Source organism: Polypterus senegalus, chromosome 2 (assembly GCF_016835505.1).
Source record: "Polypterus senegalus isolate Bchr_013 chromosome 2, ASM1683550v1, whole genome shotgun sequence".
Lineage (NCBI taxonomy): Eukaryota > Metazoa > Chordata > Cladistia > Polypteriformes > Polypteridae > Polypterus > Polypterus senegalus.
Genome location: NC_053155.1, coordinates 17435507 through 17455930, shown reverse-complemented (window position 1 = coordinate 17455930; position 20424 = coordinate 17435507). Strand labels below are relative to the sequence as shown.

Here is a 20424-nt window from a genome sequence, read left to right as displayed (position 1 = left end):
TGAGGTTGATGTGCTTGACCAACTTCTCCAAACAGCTCGGTCCTACATCTCCTCTCTTCCTTCAGATCTTCTTTTACTTTATCTGTCTACCTTTGCTTCGGCCTCTCTTGCTTTCTGTTCCCCCTGTACTTCCATTCCCATCACTCTTTTGTCCACATATTTTTTGTCTCTCCTTATCACATGTTCATACCACTTCATCCTACTTTCCTGTTCTTTCTTAGATATCTCTCCTACTTTTTTTTGTACTTCCGATTGTCTCATTTCTAATGTTGTTTCTTTTTTTGTGACTCTACACATCCATCAACTCATTCTCATTTCTGCCACCTCTAACTTTTTCTCTTGCGCTTCCTTTACTGGCTACATTTCAGCTCCATACATCATTGCTGGTCTTACCACTGTCTTAAAAACCTTACCTTTAACCTTCATCCTAATACTTTGATCACATGATACTCCTGATATCTTCTTCCAATTGTTACATCCATACTGCACTCTATGAGTTATCTCTGTTGGATTATTAATCAGGTAGTTAAACAGGCCCACCTGGTGGGTGGTTGCAGGAATGTTCGGGGGAAAGTCAACTCATGAGTTTAAGGACTGACTTTATATAACACCTGTTATTTCCAATAAGCTTGAAATAAATTCACAACTGAGAAATTGTTCTGACTGGTTATTGGAACATTGCAATCTCTGCATCTAATTTTCCTTCTTGGCCTACCACCGATCAAAGATATTTAAATTTATCTGCTCTTTAAGTTAACAATAAGAGCAGCTCACTACTCAAAATGGTAAATATACAAGGCAGTCAGGCTCAAACTTGGGGATTCTTGATTACAAGTCAGCAGTTCTTACCACTGTGCCATGGAAGCTGTTGTATCATCGTTGAACCTTTTGTGAAAGTGTTTATTTGATCTTTGGACTTAAGGCTTCACACATTATAGTTTATTCCTACATTTTCTCATTTATTATTAAAATATGAAAAACATTTCTGTTTTAAAGATATGTTTACAAAGATTATTGTAGAAACAGAACACACATAAAATGCTTGTGTTCCAAATAACGGTCTTTTATTTCCACTCTAAAACTCCAGCACTTCACTTCCAGATAATCAAGGCTGGAACTGGGAGAACTTTGTGTATGTTCTGCGGCGATGGGGAGATGGAATAGTAGGCTGCTTGCTGCTTGTCTTGATCAGCACATTTACAAGACAAAAGACACTGACTGAGAAGTGCGAAGGGATTTAAGGTGGGCCGGATTTACGAGTTTTTTTGTAGACTTTGGTAATTCTAGTGTTAATAGCTCTCCCTGCAGGCTAAGTTCTGAATCCTCTGAACTGGAAAATGTTCATGACAGGTAATTAATGCACAATCTGAGGGCACTGTGACTGTATGAATATTTTCCAGGTGTAATCTTGGTCCATCTTTTTCGATTTTCCATTCTCACATAGTATGGCAGACCCTTGACATTAGACAGACAAGTGTTTCTTTTGTTTGCATAGTTAAAAACACCCACTTTCCTTCTTTCCTTGTTTATGCCTTGTACTTCTGGCTAGACTGTCATTGGCTGTCAACTTTTACACACATAACAGCACAACCCCATGACTTATGAAAAAAATCAAACTGTCTTATTTCTGCCATGGTGAGTCAAGAGCACTTTTGTATGATTTTTAAAAAACTTCACTTCACTTTACGTAAGTAGAATTAAGTTTCCCATAATTATTAGTCATACGTAAGCATAAGTGCAAAATGATGGATATAATTTCTATCCTCTGATGGCAAAATGATAAACACAGGCGTATTTAATAAACACTTCCACATATACACATGGCTGTCCCTCAAAATATAATTTTAATATATACTTGTCATAATAAACTTAGTGTTTGTTTGATTCTGGAACAATTCTCCTTTTACATACAAGTTTTATGATGCCTTTCTTTATCTCCTTGTTTCTGAAGCTGTATATAACTGGATTAAACATTGGCGGTATTATGCAGGGAATGATGGCGATAACGTTGTAATCTTCAGCAGTTGTTCCAGTGGATGGCAAGACATAAGCAATGAAGAGTGGAATATAAAATATGCCGACAACCATCAAGTGTGTAAGACACGTGCTGAATGTTTTTCTTCTGCCTTCTTTTGAGGAGATCTTCAGAACAGCCTGAACTATCTTGCTGTATGAAAAAATGATGGTGCCTAAAGGGAATAAGAGGAACAGCGCACACACTGTAGAGCCAGGAATGAGGTAAGTGATGTAGTCTACACACGCAATGCGAACCATTGTGGCATGGTCACACATGCAGTAAGGCACCACATTTGTACGACAGAAATGCAGACCACTAGCTAGTAATACAAATGGTATAACAGCGATTAAACCTAAAATATTGGACAGTACGAATGAAGCTGCAACAGTTCTGTTTGTAATGATTGAGGGATATCTGAGGGGATTAACCACAGCCACATAGCGGTCGTATGCCATGAAAGTCAGTAGAAACGTCTGCATCACCTCCAAGTGATGTAAAGTGTATAACTGTGCAAAGCAGGCTATTTTTGGCACAACTCGGTCAAAGAGTACAGCAGACAGCATTCTTGGGATGATGTTGGTGCTACAAGTCAGGTCGATACATGCGAGGATGCCAATGTAGAAATACATAGGTGATTGTAGTTGGTGGTCTAGCATGATTACTAGAATCACCAGCACATTTCCCACAAGAGTTACCAGGTAAATTAAGAAAACTACTGCAGTTATGAAGCTCCGCTGTTCTGAATGGTTCAAGCAATCCAAAATAAACTCTGTCGGAGAATAGGTAAGGTTCTCCATCTTGAGGAGGAAATCCTGTAAAATGGAAGACAATTTTAAGAATATTATTCTTAATATTTATATGAAAAGCATCAGTATTGTGTAACCGACTAGAATCCATCCTACTCTGCATTTTGTCAACCATGAAGCATGAAGAGGTGAAACAGAAGTTTACTTCTCTTTTTTTTCCAGAAACAAAAAAAAGAAGAGGGTGTCATGAAAATAGCTTCTTGTCAAAGTCCTTACGGCATCCACCATGCATCTGACCTTTTTTCATAACATAATATGGTATATATATTACATATAGAACTATTTACAATATATTGTTCGCATTTCATACTTCATACAAAAAAAACTATTTGCAATATACATAATCTTGCACAATAAAAATATTCCAACTTTATAATCTTGTATATTCTTAACAAATACTAAATTAACATACCTTTCCAGAAACAAAAAAAAAAGAACAGAGAATCCTACAAATACCTTCTTGCTAATGCCTATTAAATTGATTACTGAGTATTACAAACTCAAACAATTAATGCAAAATAAATAAAGTAAAGGGTGGTGCAGTGGGTAGCTCTGCCGCCTCGCAGTTAGGAGACCCAGGTTCACTTCCCGGGTCCTCCCTGTGTAGAGTTTGCATGTTCTCCCTGTGTCTGCGTGAGTTTCCTCCAGGTTCTTAGATTTCCTCCCACAGTCCAAAGACATGCAGGTTAGGTGCATTGGTTATTCTAAATTGTCCCTAGTGTGTGCTTGATGTGAGTGTGCCTGTGCCCTGCGGTGGGCTGGTGCCCTGCCTGGGGTTTGCTCCCTGCCCTGTGTTGGCTGGGATTGGCTCCAGCAGACCCACATGACCCTGTGGTTAGGATATAGCGGGCTGGATAATGGATGGATGGATAAGTAAAATAAATTTTAAAATTAACCAAACCCAAAATATACACATGGTCGTGTTGCTCACCATGCCGAATTACATTAAAACACTGTGGCACCACTTTAAAAAGTTAAACTCTTAAGTTTTCTTTAAAACACTTCAATTGTAACTCATACAAAAACTACATTCAGCATCCACCATGCATCTGGTGGCTTAACAGATACTCCCCAATGTATGTGGTCTGTGAGGTGTAACATTAATTAGCTTCCGTACTACAACATACAGTATGCTACAAACTATATACAGGAATAATTGATTTTGGGGAAGTTCATAAGTGAAAGCTACAAAAAAAATACAAAAGGCAGAATACACCTTGCTACAGTTGTATGGGTCTGAAAAACATCATGAAAAATTTTGCTTTTTGTAAGAAAATGTACCTCTGACCACTGAAGAAATAGTAATTAAGGAAAAACTTTCATTTTTGTTTCTCCATGTGGCTAAATGGTTATGTTTTCGACAGCCTTTGTTTAACACCTCAGAATCAACAAAGCTTCATTTTGGTTTGAGGTTTGCAGTCTGTTATTCATTTGTGAGGTAAGCTGTCAAGGCTCAATTTTTCAGATTGCTGCTTCAAAAAACTCTTGTGTGGAATAAAATCATGACATGATTCAGTGGCAAAAAATAAGACCTACAATCAATTGAAATCATGTCTAGAATTCCGACTTTCTGCTCCCATCTGTGCCTTCATTGCATATTCAGAGCTCTTCAGTTTTTATACATTTTGTTGTGCTGCAGCCTTGTGCTCCCTCATCAAGCTACACTCAATATCCCTGAATGACAAAGAAAAAACAGGAAGGCTGTTATAATAGAAGGACAGAGGGAGACTTCTTCCAGCGGCCCATGTGCTCTCGCAGTACACTAGGTGGCAGCATCCCAGTGGCGTAATTCCTGTTTGGACATCCATAGAGCTTCATGAAAGCTATCATTTTGTTGGGCAGTCCTGTTGGGGTCCTTGGGGGTTGCAAGTGGGAAGCTGCTGAAGGCAGACCCCCCCTTCACAGAAGGGTTCCACCTGACCCTAACGTGCTTCCATGTGATAATCATGTGGCAACAGAAGTACTCCTGGTTTCAGGTTGAATAGGATCTCTCCACATTTTCCTGTGTAGTCGGAGTTGGGAGGAAGTGGACAATACTCGCCGGAGAGCAGTAAAATGAGGAGAGAATTAAAAAGTAAGAATTGTAAATGTTGTTGTATTATGGACGAAGAGCCTGTGATAAGGAACCTTGTAAGATTAAAAAGATGTATTTGAATTTTTAGTTAATATACACAATAATTACTTACTGTATAATTTATTACAGAGACATATATATACTGTATATATATATATACTGTATATATATACTGTGTGTATATATATATATATATATATATATATATATATATATATATATATATATACACACACTGTATGTAATCACATTTAAGTTCTCCCGTAGATAAGTCAGGGCTTGATTTCACCATATAATTTACAGGAAAACACATGCTATTGGTCCAGGAGATTATGATATGCTAACGCCCACCTGAGAGAGTAACTACAGAGCACACTGCCTTTTTTTTTCTATGTATTGTACCTACGTGACCACACGGTAATACCCGAACTATTCTGAAGTGATGTTTGCACTGCTTTGTGTTTTTTGTATCTCACATCCTCATACATCTTTATTGTAAAAACATCCCTTACCTACGATGGAGTATTCGATCAGAAGAAAATATGAAGCTGGTTTTAAATTAAAAGTCGTTGAAGTGGCGAAAGAAATTGGTAACGGCATTGCTGCAACAAAATTTGATTTGTCTGAGAAACTGGTGCGAGATTGGAGGAAGCAAGAAGATGTAAAAAAAAAAATTCTGAGCGTATAAGTCAGGGTCTGATTTATTGATTAATTTTTTCGTGTTTCAAGAACCGACTTATATGCGAGTATATACGGTATATATATATAGTATACAGTATATAGCATGTATATGTTAGGGGCAAAGTGTGAAAAGTAGGTATTGTATAGTATACCTAGGCATTCTATGCAATGCGTGACAATTTTAGGCAAAGCATGAAATGTCTGTGTTACTTTAAAATGCTATATACTTTCCTAGACATGGTATATAATACCTATGAATTATACAGAATGACAAATACTATTTAGGTATATATATATATATGAAGCTATAGAACAATGGATTATTAAACATACAGTAAGTAAAATAATTGAATGCAACTCAGGGGTTAATTAAATGTAACTTAAAACTTAAGCACCAGAGGTCTCTGCCTCATCTTAAAGAAGCTATCATAATTTTCCTAAGTTAGAATGAAGTAAACAACTAACAAACACCCCTCAAGTAAGCAGGATAAACTGATGGAAAAGCCCATACCCCCCTCCTATGAAGCTGTGCTAAGATCAATAGCACGATCCGCTAAACACCCCTTTTAACGAAGCAGTGTTTGCAGTATTCAGAGAATTGACATGAGTCAGAAATTACAGGTTGCATTAGTTGATTGGAGGAAATGATAAAGTTATGTATATTAAGAGTCAGATGATGTGATGTGTTAGTTAAGATGATGAAATAAAAAAAGGATAAAAGCAGATAAATTTTTAATTGATTGCTCACTCCATGGACTGAGACGTTTATGTATACTCTGTACAAACAAGGATATGCTCTGCATACTTATCTGGGCTCCATGACTGCCTTCTTTGAAGATGGAGGAACGCTTTTTCCACAAGAACTGTGGCCTGTGTGGTTGTGTCTGAGGTTTGGGCAGCTCTTATGTCCCCAGCAGGTCACAATGTTCATGCAAGTAGAGTAGGATAGGATATTACTCTGTATTTTGTATTACACAATGCAATTTCATCTGGTGTTATTACAAATATTGATGTTAGAAGTGATCTTAGAATTGGCTAAAATAAGAGTAAGACATTCCAAAAATGTGTGACCTAGATACATGGACACTTAAAGACATTGCTTACAGGTTATATTGCTACATTTCTGACAATTTTTTAGTTAGACGCTGTATGTGAATAATGAAAACATTTCAATTGCATTGTGATATAATTATATTTATTATTATTATATAACATGTTTATATTTATAAATTATATTTATATATAATCAGCTGTAAACAGTGAAAATAACATAAACAGGATATGAAAAAAGACAGTTACAAAGAAATTTCACAAAGTCAGGAAAAATATAAATTTAAAAAAGAAAGACACAAAGTTAAAAATAGCAATGCCATTTTCCTTTCCAACACACAATAACCCCCTACAAGTCTAAATAAAACTATATACCGTGAAATATACACCTCAGCCCCTCCCGAAGTTCACACAATAGCCCAGAGTTTGAATTGCCTTATTATAATGGGTGGAAGAACTGTACAAGCAGAATATGTTTCTTTGCTATTTGGACTTCAGGCTTCATACATTATATAGTTTATGCCTACATTTTGTCATCTACTACTAGAATATAAAAAACGTTTCTGTTTTAACAATGTGTTGACACAGATTACTGTAGAAACGGAACAGACATGAAATGCGTGTGTTCCAAATAACGATCTATTATTTCCACTCTACAACTCCACTTCACTCCCAGATACTCAATCAAGGCATGAGCTGAGAGAAGTTCGTGCACATTCTAAATTGGTGGGGGATGGAATAGCCGGCTGCTCCTAGCTTCTCTTTATCAGCACATTTAGAAGACAAAGGGCGCTGGCGGAGAGGTGTGAAGAGATTTAAGAAGCGATTTAAGGTGGGACGGAATTACGAGTTTTTTCGTAGGCTCTGGTAATTCTAGTGTTAAATAAGTGAATATAAATAAGTAAATAAATAAAACCAGAATACTACGAATTAACAGAGACAGTGGCAGAAGTATATGTGCAGGTAGCAGTAGAGGTAACACAAGGTTACTGATTGTTCATGAGTCTGATTGCAGTTGGGTAGAAACTGTTCCTGAAACTGGAAGTGCGCATCCGAATGGACTTTAGTCGCTTCTCAGATGGGAGGAGGGTGGAAAGTGACAGTGCAGGGTGGCTGGGGTCCCGCCTGATATGGTTCACTTTCCTGAGACAATGTGTAGGGTGGATGTCATGGATCGCAGGGAGCTGTGTGCCCGTGATCTACTGTGCTGTATTCACCACACGCTGCAGAGCTCTGCAGTCCTGAACTGAGCAGTTGCTGTACCAGGATGTGATGCATCCTGCCAGCATGGATTCCACAGTACAACTGTAGAATCTGCATAGGGTTGTGGGGGACATCCGGGCCTTACTCAGTCTCCAGAGGAAGTAGAGGTGTTGTTGGGCTTTCTTGACTACTGCCGCAGTGTGACTTGCCCTTTTAAGGTCATCAGTGATGGTGACTCCGAGGAACCTAAAGCTGCTGACCTGCTCCACAGCCTCACCTCCAATGTAGATGGGGCTGTGCTCTGTTGCCTGTTTAAGTTGGTCGCCAAACGCACCTGAATGTTACACCACATATACACTTTTTTATTTTGCAGTTAGAGCACAGTCAGGTTAAGTGATTTGATCAGAATCACAATGTGAGGCATATGCAGGAGATGAACTGGTTTTGTGGTTTAAAGAGCAATTCCTGAGCTGCTACACCATAGTGCATGCCTATAAAATGTTCAAACAGTCATGAATGTGTGTTGTACGATATAAAATTTAACACTTTGAACACGAAGTATGAGTTAACTCGTATGTCATTTAGCCTGTCATAGACGATACATACAAGAAAACTTGTATCTCAGCATAAACCAATATAGACGCTGCCATCTTGCTGGCAAACTTTGCTGCCACGTCTCAGTTATCTACTACATAGCCTTAGAATTTGAAATGTTGAAAATAGTATTAAAATTAGACAGTCCATAGTTATGTTGTCATGAAAAGGTATAAAGCTGCTGATATTTTGAAACAAGTACATTTGTTGCAAAAACAATATTTTCACAATAATGACAGTGACTGAGATAGTGACAATCAGCTGAATGATATGGAACTTGTAGGCTCTGGCACTAATTCAGATCGCTACCCCAAAAATGTTTCTCTATCACAAGGCATCTGACTTGTCACAACTGCGAGGACAGCACTGCATGGACCTTCTGCTGCCCACTGAGCACAGTAACCAACTACCAAATGTGTTACAACAAGAGTAGACAGCATAAAGAACCGCATTGTATTTGTGGCACATGTGCTTCTGTGTGGTGTCATGCTTCAAAGACGCTCATTCAAATGGAGAATTTTAGTTGTGCTGCTGGTGAAAAGCAAAGTAATTAATGGTTTCTTTACATTTTCAATACAGTTACTGTAGATAATAAAACTATTGCTTTCTAATATATTTCTTCACATTGAGAGAGTTCATTGTTTATCATTTATGCATAGATGTATACTACAGCATACTGGTCATAAATGGTGTTAAGCCAGTTCTGACAAAAATGGCATACTGTCAGCTCTTTAGATAAAGGTTTACGCTGCAAATTAGTAAAAATCCCTGTTCTGTTTAAATCAACTCAAAGTAAAGACTTGTCGGTTTTGTGCCAAGCAGTCACTAAAACACCTTGGGATGCTGAAGCATCTGATGTAGGATTTAAAATGCAAATGCCCTCACTGTATATAATAATGTATTATTTTACAACAATGACTGGTTACCCCTTAGAAAATGTACTATTGATCCTATTAAAGAATGCCATTAGGAAATTGTGTGTAAATTAATAAATACATATCTGCCTTAAAAAACATTTTGCAGTAAACAGTATAACTGCAATTGACATTACCTTTTAAATAGGATCCATGTTTTTAATTGTTGATCCTTCTTTGAGCAGAGATGCTGTATGTTTTGAATTACCAAAAGTCATTTGCTCGTCCACTATACAAACAGATGATGAGTTGTTTCCCCATCATTGTCCCACCTGGAATGCATAAAAGCTCCTTCAAGAAGAATCCACTCACTTCTTATGATGCAGTTTTGTCTTCTCGAAGTTTTAGTATTTATGAATTGAAAATGTAACCAGATTTTTATGCCATATTCTTACACTGTGCTTGGAAAAGATTTAGTAGGGAAAACGTCTGTCTGCCATATGAGTGTTTTATGTACAGTAGTTGCCCATTTATCTGTGAAACGACAGAGGCAGGTTTAGTTGTTTAATTAAAGCTAACAAGTCCCTCCGAGAGCGCCTTGCAAACCTCACAGGGTTGCTCAGGAGTACTGATTGAGAAAGCCATTTTAAGAAACTTCTTTGAACAAAAACAAACACACACAAAAGCCTCCAACACTGCTCACAAATGAGAACACACTTTAATTAAAAAAAAAAAAAAACTGAACAGAATTACTATTTAGACCCGCTTTGCTTTGCAAGTTTAAAGGTACAAAAAATACAATTAGTGCAATCTGTACATGCCTAAAATGCACAGACGTGATACAGTATTATTATTATAAATTATATTGGTTTTATAAATCTCAGTGAGTGAGTTACAAGTCAGTTGTGGGGGATACTTTCTCCTGTCTATATATGCTTATCAGATTCCATATACTGTAATGACTTTTATTACAGACAGACCTCAATATGTGCGTCTTGGGAACTGCAGGTCTGACATTGTGTGCAGCAATACAGGGGCACCGCAGGGGACTGTACTTTCTCCGGTCCTGTTCAGTCTATACACATCAGACTTCCAATATGACTCGGAGTCCTGCCACGTGCAAAAGTTCGCTGATGACACTGCTATTGTGGGCTGCATCAGGAGTGGGCAGGAGGAGGAGTACAGAAAGTTAATCAAAGACTTTGTTAAATGGTGCGACTCAAACCACTTACACCTTAACAAGCAAGACCAAGGAGCTGGTGGTGGAGTTTAGGAGGCCCAGGCCCCTCATGGACCCTGTGATCATCAGAGGTGACTGTGTGCAGAGGGTGCAGACCTTTAAATATCTGGGAGTGCAGCTGGATGACAAATTGGACTGGACTGCCAATACTGATGCTCTATGTAAGAAAGCTCAGAGCAGAATATACTTTCTGAGAAGGTTGGCATCCTTCAACATCTGCAGTAAGATGCTGCAGATGTTCTACCAGACGGTTGTGGCGAGTGCCCTCTTCTACGCGGTGGTGTGCTGGGGTGGCAGCATAAAGATGAAAGACGCCTCACGCCTGGACAAACTTGTTAAGAAGGCAGGCTCCATTGTAAGAGTAAAGTTGGACAGTTTAACATCTGTGGCAGAGCGACGGGCATTAAGCAAACTCCTGTCAATCATGAATAATCCACTGCATCCACTGAACAGTGTCATCTCCAGACAGAGGAATAGCTTCAGTGACAGACTTTTGTCACTGTCCTGTTCCACTGACAGACTGAGGAGATCGTTCCTCCCCCACACTATGTGACTCTTCAATTCCACCCGGGGGAGTAAATGCGAACATTAATTTTATTTTAATTCTTTTCATTTTTATTACTATTTAATTTAATATTGTTTCTTTGTATCAGTATACTGCTGCTGGATTATGTGAATTTCCCCTTGGGATTAATAAAGTATCTATCTATCTATCTATCTATCTATCTATCTATCTATCTATCTATCTATCTATCTATCTATCTATCTATCTATCTATCTATCTATCTATCATTATCTATATATTGTGAAGGGAAGCATACGGTATCCACCTTAATAAAAGGTCTGCGTCTGTCTGAGTGCGTGTTCTAGTTGTTACATCCCTGACATTCCAAAATATGGCACATCACAAACATTTTTAGTGATTAAATGCTTTGCATTTGTCATTCCAGCAGATGATGTATCACAAACATTAACACTGCTTATAGTAATCTCATACGAAATGACGCATAACAGAGACCCATGTCATAAAACAAAGACGTAGGCATTGCATGCTGTACTGAAAACATCAATCCTGAGCTCTACTTGATCACTTAGTTTTCAACCTGTCTTAGATGGGGAACAGCTTGTATACTCATATATACGAGGGACATTCAAAAAGTTTACACACTTTTTTCTAACTCTTTTTATTAAGAATTTCAAAAACAAATCACTTTTCTACATAGTCACCTTCGTTTGTACAGCGTCGTGCAAACTTCTTAATGTCCAATTACCACTCCTCTCAACTTAACTCCTTCCAATGAAAATATAAAAGAGCGGGAACTTTTTGAATGTCCCCATATAATCTCATTAGAATAATCTAGATGAGAACAGGCCATACAGACCAACAACACCTGCCTGTCCTATTCACTTAATTCTCCCAAAAATAACATCAAGTCTAGTTTTGAAGGTCGTTGAAGTCTTACTGTCTACCACACTACTTGGTATCTTACTTCATGTGTCTCTGGTTCTCTGTATGAAGAACCTGAAGTGTGAAGAAAAAAATGTTTGTGTGAAATTTACACTTCACAAGTTTCCAACTGTGTCCCCGTGTTCTTAATGAAATCATTTTAAAGTCACAGTCTCGATCTACTAGACTGACTCCCTTCATAATTTTAAACACTTAGATTGTGTCTTCTATTAATCCTCAAATTTTTACTTCCTATGCGTTATACTTTACTTTTACTTACATTAAATTCCATCTATTCCATTTATTATTCCATTAATAAATACATCACCTGACACTGGCCTTGTGCCAGACACTATTAAAATCACTTCTGTAACCCCAGTGCTAAAAAAGTCTGGGCTTGACGCTGACAATCTTAACAATTTTCGGCCACTCTCTCATTTACCTAATTCGGTCAAAAGTTCCAACTCATCAGTTACTTAACTTCTAATAATTTGAAGGAAGCCTTTCTGTCAGTCACACAAGCAGTTCCTCAGGGCTCTGTCCTCGGCCCTCTGCTCTTCTGTATCTATATGCTTCCTATTGGCCATATTATTCATAGCTCTGGAGTGGGTTATCATTTTTATGCAGACTAGAGGACTTCTTCCCCTGCTAGCTTCGCTCGCCAACCCCACTAGCCAACCCCGGCCTTCGCATCACTCCTGCTCGCGTATGTGGATTTCACTTTCACCTAACAACAAATCTTTTAATTCTCACCTCTTCATTGGGAAGAAACACTACTTTTCCCTGATGGCAACACGAATTAGAACTTAAAGTTTAAATCTGAACAATATATTCTATCTCTTTTTGCTGATCCGTTATTTCACCGAGTAATAATTTCCATTTGTTTGCGCTAATACGATCTTTACTATAATTTTTTTGAGACTTTCGAATTTTAGTGCTTTCAAAATCTCAAACCTGCTCTTAATGTGTATCGCACCGTTTTTGAGTTAGTTACGACGTTCTACTTTGTCATCTACTCTTTGTCTTTTATTTCCAGCGTTGTTAAATCTCTTGGCACAAAGTCTCATCTCAGACTAAAATGTCCCAGGATTTTTTTATTATAATAGAGAGATGATACTGAACTCTATTTCAATGTTAAAAGCAAAACTCTCTCAGCTCACAACTTGCTTCAATTAAATTAAAACCCAGATGGAGAATGGCACAGAAGCACAACTTACTAAAATGAGCTCCTTTTCAGTACCGTTGACGGTGATCTCTTTAGACCTTCTTCTAATACAAGGAATCTTGGTGTCATTTTTGATTCCTCCCTTTCTTATCCCAACCACATTAAGAAACGTTCTTACTTCAACTTCTGTAACATATCTCGTGTTTGCTCATTCCTCACCTTTTCTAATGCTGAGAAACTTGTCCATGATTTTATCACTGTGACACCTCGGGTAAGAACACTTTTGCACAATTCCCAACTTGGGCTGCTCAGTAGACAAAACCGAGCAACCAGGGGATGGAGTAAGAGAGACGCAAACTGAAAAAGACAGGATTGTTTTATTCCAGCAAAAATATTTACAAAATCTAATGCAAAGTCACTTTCAAAACCAAAGAAATTTAGTGCAGGTGTTACTTATAATATTTACAAAGGCTCCAAAATAAGAGTGAAGAAAAAAAAACACCAAGAAAAAAGAAACTCTTCCTTCCCTTTCGTCCAGCTACAAAACAGTTCACGAAGGACAGACTGACTGAAAAATCAATAAAAAACAAAATAAATGAAAAACTAAGCACCTACTATATACAGAAACGTATCTCCACTACTCAGTAAAACAGATCAATAGCACAGATCTACATTTAAGCCTGGAGACCTGGTCAAAAGACGACCCCTGGTGTTCGAACCATGGTTTTATACCGCAAGCCCTTTTGTCCATCCAATCCTCATTTACGTTACCCGTGGACTTCCAATAAACTGTTACGTTGGGACATGCACCGTTTATCAACACCTGCTCAGGTGCAGTTCACTTTATTTAAGCGTTCCCGAACTTGCGCACATACCCGTCTGTCTTGGTGACATGAAGGCTCCTCGTTCAGCCTCTGGTGAGTGCTGTTTTACTTTCTTCTGTTTTCTTTTCTATTCCTTTCAATAAAAGTGTATAAAATTCTGAAAAATATGAATCAACATAAATTGAATTGATGTAGAGTAAGCTCTGTACTAGCAAATGCATTATACACATGCATGAAGTGAATGTCAATGTGGAAAAATACATTTCTATCAAGTGACTGCCCTGGGTAATTTTATGAAATTAGCTGACTCGTCCAATATAGTGTAAATTATTAAGTGATGATCCCCCAATCATGTGTCACCACAAAAAGTGTAATTAAGGAATATTATTGAGTCCCAAGTTGTCTGAATAATAATAAAAAAAAATGATTACAATATGTTATGAGTGCATTACATTTGCAAAATATGTGGCACGGAAAGGCGTGTTCCTGACTACAGTTTTTACAGTTAATGCAACATTTACTGACCTGATACCACAGGAACCTCTGAGAGGAAAAAGATAGGTGACTGATGGGGTATACATTAATCACACATGTCCTCATTTAATACAAACGGAACTCGACAGATTTTCAAAACATGATGCTGTTATTGTCTGAAGAGACAGAATATGAACAAAGTAGTGTGACCAGTAAGGGGTGCCACAGAGTCTCCAGGCTCCAAACACAACAAGAACTACACAAGTCCCAGGTTCAACTAATAATTTATTTTGACAAACCTTCACACAGGATATTTTTGTAAGCAGTCACAAAAGCAAAATTTCATCTTTCTCATCCTTCCTCTCCTTCTACTCCTCCAGGTGAGTTTCTACCTCCTCCTGCTCTCGACTCAGACTCCCTGAATGGAAGCGAGGTGACTCCTTTTATACAAGACCCAGGAATACTTCTGGTATCAGGGTGTAACTCCTATAAAACAGGGAGCTCTTGTTTCAGCAGTGCCTTTTAGTGGCACCCAAGGACCCAGACAAGGCTGCTCTCCAAGACTACAGCTCCCATGATACCCTGCAGGTGTCCAAACTGGGAGCCAACCAGAGAAGCACTGCCCACTCCCGTGTTGAGGGATAAACAGTCCCTGTGCATTCAGTACAACCCAGCGGCCCTGACTAGGATAGGAATCATCCATCCATTACACTGTCCATCCATCATGGCCTGCCAGCCGGGTAAGGCAACACTCTCCAACACAGTCAGGATGCCAGATCTTCTGTGTCACCATTTACATTGGTGTAACGTTCAGGTGTGTTTCACGACTTAATTAATTGGCTTAAAAGTTGGGTCATTTTTAATGTTTTTTTAGTGGCTTAATCAAAGAGAAAAATATGATATTTGTATATTTTAAATTTTTTGTAGAGAGTAAGTGTTATCTAAAAATAACAGTGATCATAGTATCGACTTTATTAGTCAGTGAGTATTGAAAGTATTCAAACCCCTTCACCTTCTGTGTTGTAGGCTTAATTTTAAATGGATACATTTGCCATTTTTGGTCATCAATCCACACTCAATCACCCATTATGACAAAGTGAAAACATGTTTTCAGAAAGGTTTGCAAATATATTAAAAATCAAAAATTGAAATTCCTTATTCCTAGAAATATTCAGACCCTTGTGCTGTGGCTCCCTCAAAATGTGCTCAGGTGTATCCTGTTTACTTTAATTCTTGTTGAGATGGGTCTAGAACTTCATTGGAGTCCACCTCTGGCAAGCAAAATTGACTGGACATCATTTGGAAGGGCACACATGTCCCTGTGTACAGAAGGTCCACAATTTAGACTGCATGTTAGAACTAAAAACAAGTCATGAAGTCCTAGGAACACTCTGTAGACCTTGACTGTGATCAAACTGTGGTGAAGCGTAGATCTCAGCAAGGGGATAAAACCATTTAAAAATCATTGGCTGCTCCCAGGAGCACAGTGGCCTCAGTAATTGTGAAATGGATGAGGTTTGAAACCACCAGGGTTCTTAAGTAATAGGGCAAGAAGGGCTTTGGTCACTCTAACAGATCTCCAGAAGTCCTCTGCTGAAATGGGAGAACCTGTTGGAAGGAAAACCATCTCGCCAGCACTCCATCAATCAGGAGTTTACGGCTGAGTGGCTAGATGTAAGCCAGAGGTGCACCTACTAAATACAGACGGGAAGGGAGTGAATACTAATGTGATCAGTTATCTTGTGTTTTATACCACTTTACAAAGATCGATTTTCACTTTGACATTAAAAAGTAATTTAATACTGATCAGTGTCAAAAAACCGAAAATAAATCCAATGTGATTAAATGTGAAAACTTCCAAGGGAGTGAATACTTTTTATAGGCTATCTATCCAATCTATCTATCTATCTATCTATCTATCTATCTATATAGTGCCTTTCGTAAAATCTATTATATAATGCTGGTCATATCTCTCTGTCTGTCTTTCTGTCTGTGTGTCTGGCTGTCTGTCTGTCTGTCATCGTAGACCAATTTGGGACTGCCGGAGATGAATAGCAGCAATATAATACCAGTGGGTGGCTAAGCAGCTTACGGATTGCTGTTTTTTCTTTTTCCTTCTTTCCTGTCTGCTCACCAGTAAAGCAGTGACAAAGCTTTTGTGTGTGTCTCAGGTGCCAATGAGCAGACCTCACGTCTTAACATTCTCTTTGTTTTGTCTAACAGCCCCTTGGCTCTCAGTCGATCACCAGTTTTTACATTCTGTGTTCACAGAGCTTTCCGGAGTATTAAATGAAGGGTCTTTGTGGTTAATCTCCTCAGCTGCTCCGCCCACTTTGCTCTCAGGCACGGTGTGTCAACCTGACTGCTTTACTTCTGAATTCTGTTGTGGCTTCCACAGTTTGAAGATCTGGTTTCACAGTGGCAGCCAAAGTATTTAGAGAAGAGTTATTTTTATAGTTGTAATCCTAGCAAGTCATTACTTTCTCATTCCCAATTCATGAAGGCATCCTATTCTTTTGAATTCCTTCCTGATTTTGATTTCTGTCCTTGCCTGAGATCAAAATCCTGACTTTATTTTCTTTTTCTGAGAGTCACTAAATTTTGTGAATTATTACTCTAAAAAACCTGTCTCTAAAAGTGAGTTCTGGGTCCTTAAACTGTTATGTTTATTTACATGTTTTTTCTAAAAACATGCATTTTGTTTGAATCAAGTTCTGTCTTGCACTAGTGCTTTTAAAAAACTGAACTTTTCAAAAAAAACAACAACAACAACAACACTGGTCCTAGTGGTTGTTTCTTGAATTCTTTAAAAAGAAGCCACTGCCACAATACAAATGGGCAAACAGAAAAATCAACAATCACCAATAGCAAATATACAAGCCATGCTGAAATCTACGTAATTAACAACAGACCTCAATGTTGAAATTTGCAGTGCACCATCTATTGGAATGTATTTTGCAATGTATGTAGTAATAAAATGCGTTGCGTTTGTAATTTCAACAGACGGCAAAATACAAACATTTCAAGGAACAAAATGTTTTATAGACAATGTTTGTGAGGCACCATCTGTTGGAATGACTGCTGCAACATGTCATATAACATTTGGTATGTCGTCTTACACTAATTCAAACATTTTATTTCCTAATGTTCACTTAGGAATATTTGATTCACAACTACTACATTCTGTAGTATAAAGGTTAATGTGCCCAGAAGTGCAAACACAATGAAAGGATTTCCCACCTGTGAACGTACCTCTTGTGGTATAAGATTAGAGGGTTTCAATGTCAGTTGCAAAGGAAACTCTGTATGTGGTTGGTTTGATCTACCAAATCTTTTTTATTTATGTGGTCAACTGATATCGGATACAAATGTGGGAGAGAAAAGCAGACCCTGAGACGTAATCAGGTGCTAGGACTTCGCTGATTGACTGGTACTTGTGTGATTTGTTTTATGTGAACTTGAATGCCTTTGTGGGTTTATTTTTATACTAAGGTTGCTTAATTACTGGTAGAAATGTTTCCCATAATGCACAGTATTTCCTGTCCTCGCTACAGTTATTTTGGTCAGCACCGGAGTGTGATTGGTGTGTTCACATCTACTTAAACGAAAAAGACTTCAGGAGCAACAATCAAGAAGCATTAGGTGTGAGAACAGCTTAAGAGTGTTAAGATTGGTATTATTATTTTTCAGAAGTTCCTCTGAGCTGGTTTTGCTGTTTTTTGGCAGTGATTTTAGTTTATTTGGGTTCACAGTGCTCAATTGTGACAAAGGTTTTCTTTCTATAATGTTGTTTTCCAATATATAGGAATATTTTGTGTGTTTTTTTAACGTTGTCTTGATTTTCAAAAGTGCAATCATTCTGTGAGTCCTGTTGTTAGGATGCACTCCCAGCTGCCAGGAGTGATGCCTCGGAGGGCACGGCTCTACACTAACTCTTCCCTAGCTCACTTCAGAACACACACATTTTTTGTGTTTATAATATCTATTATCGATTTAATATTGTTAAACTGATACTTCCAGAAAAATCTACATGCATTATAAAAAAAGTTAACGCAAATCATATGCAATTGAGATGTTGAATTGAAGATCTACCTGTCCCCTCACTCATTGGTCTTATCTTCCATTCAAAAAGGCAATGCTATGTGACTTGTGTTTCCTAATTTATGATATGCTTCCCATTGACCCTAACAGAGCTGGAGAAAATCTGCCAAGAGGAATGAAATAAAAAGCCCAAATCTGGGTGTGCAAAGCTTGTACAGGCTTACCAAGGATTCTCTGTGTGTACCTTCAGTGTCTTTCTTCTATATTTGCATGTGTGGACGTTTCTTCACCAGCGCTCCATCTCTCGAGGATGTTCCCATAAAGCCTTCTTCTCAATCTCTTTCATTATTTTGGAGGTTTTTATACTTGACGTCTTTGAAGGCGACTCTCTCAGCGTGCCTCATACGCCTTTACTTTACATAGATGACATCTTCATAATCTGGACTGCCAGTGAGAAGGACCTCCTCCATTTTCATAATGAATATAATTCTTTTCACCCCAACATAAAGCTGAAGCTGAATTACTCAAAAACAGAAGTCAGCTTCCTTGACACCACCGTTCAACTGAAAAACAACACCCTTGTTACTTCTGTTTTTCACAAACCAACAGACAGACGGACCTACCTAAGAAGTGACAGCTTCCACCCCAAGCATATAAGACGCTCCATTATTTTTAGCCAAGTAATTCGGTACAATTGTATTTGCTCAGACCCGACGGACCGGGATCAACAACTGCAGGAGCTCAGACAAGATTTCATCAAACAAGGTTATACCCCCAAAACAACAGACACTCAAATAAGAAGAGCTACCACCATACCCAGAGACAACATTCTGGAATATAAAAACAAAGACAACAAGAACCGTATCCCCCTTGTTCTCACCTACAACCCACATCTTGAAACACTTCGAAAAATTATAAAAGAACTTCAGCCAATGCTAAATAACGACCAAACACTGAAAAATGTATTTCCTGAACCTCCCCTCCTGGCATACAGACAACCACCAAACCTTCAGCAACTTATTGTCCGAAGCTCCCTAAATGAACTGACAGCAAATGGCACATCTCCCTGCCTACAGAAAAGATGTAAAACGTGTGCCCACATCTACAGTACAGACCGTATAGTTATACCACACTGCCGACTTGAACATCACATAAAGGGATCATTTTCCTGCAGATCATCTAATGTGGTCTACCTAATTCTCTGCATGAACTGTCCTGACACTGCACTCTATGTGGGAGAAACTGGACAAACACTCCACCAGAGAATGAATTTACACAGATTCCTCATTAAACATGGCAACACAGATGTTCCTGTAGTGGCCCACTTCAACAGCCATGGACACTGTGAGAGGGACTTTAAAGTCACAGTGCTTATGGGCAACTTCAAAACACAGCAAGAGAGAAAAGAATGGGAAGTTAAGCTCATGTTAAAATTTAATACATTACAGCATGGCTTGAATAGAGACAAGAGTTTTATAGCCAGGTATGAGGACTGTTTGCATCTCTCAGACTGACACAGATAACCTGTCAACAGAGCCACATTGTTTTGAAAAACTCATCGCAAACTTCAAAGGACTTTGTTGGACAGTTATCTTATCCAAAAATCTCTTGACCATATATTGTTCTTCTCTCTCTTGTTAAATTAATCTTAGCCTGAATCTATTAATTTTACATTTAAGATTTTTCCTTTAAAGATTTACCATTGTTGTTTCTTGTCCTAGTGTGTGGATATAAACACAGGAAACTTCAGTTTCTGTATTACATCTTGCCTGAAGAAGGGGCCTGAGTTGCCTCGAAAGCTTGCATATTGTAATCTTTTTAGTTAGCTAATAAAAGGTGTCATTTTGCTTGGCTCTTCTCTACATTCATAATGGCTAACACGGTACAACACCCCAGTACTACAAACATACATGGATCAAAAGATGTAAAAATAATGTGTATTGTTTCCTACTTA

At 38.2% G+C, this 20424-nt stretch overlaps 1 protein-coding gene across 1 annotated transcript; it reads right to left on the bottom strand.

The window, feature by feature from the left end:
* Positions 1-1869: 1869 nt before the first annotated feature.
* Positions 1870-2814, bottom strand: LOC120524282 (olfactory receptor 8H1-like). Its single transcript, XM_039746141.1, has one exon. It carries the CDS (start codon positions 2812-2814, stop codon positions 1870-1872), a length of 945 nt encoding a protein of 314 aa, XP_039602075.1.
* Positions 2815-20424: the final 17610 nt, after the last annotated feature.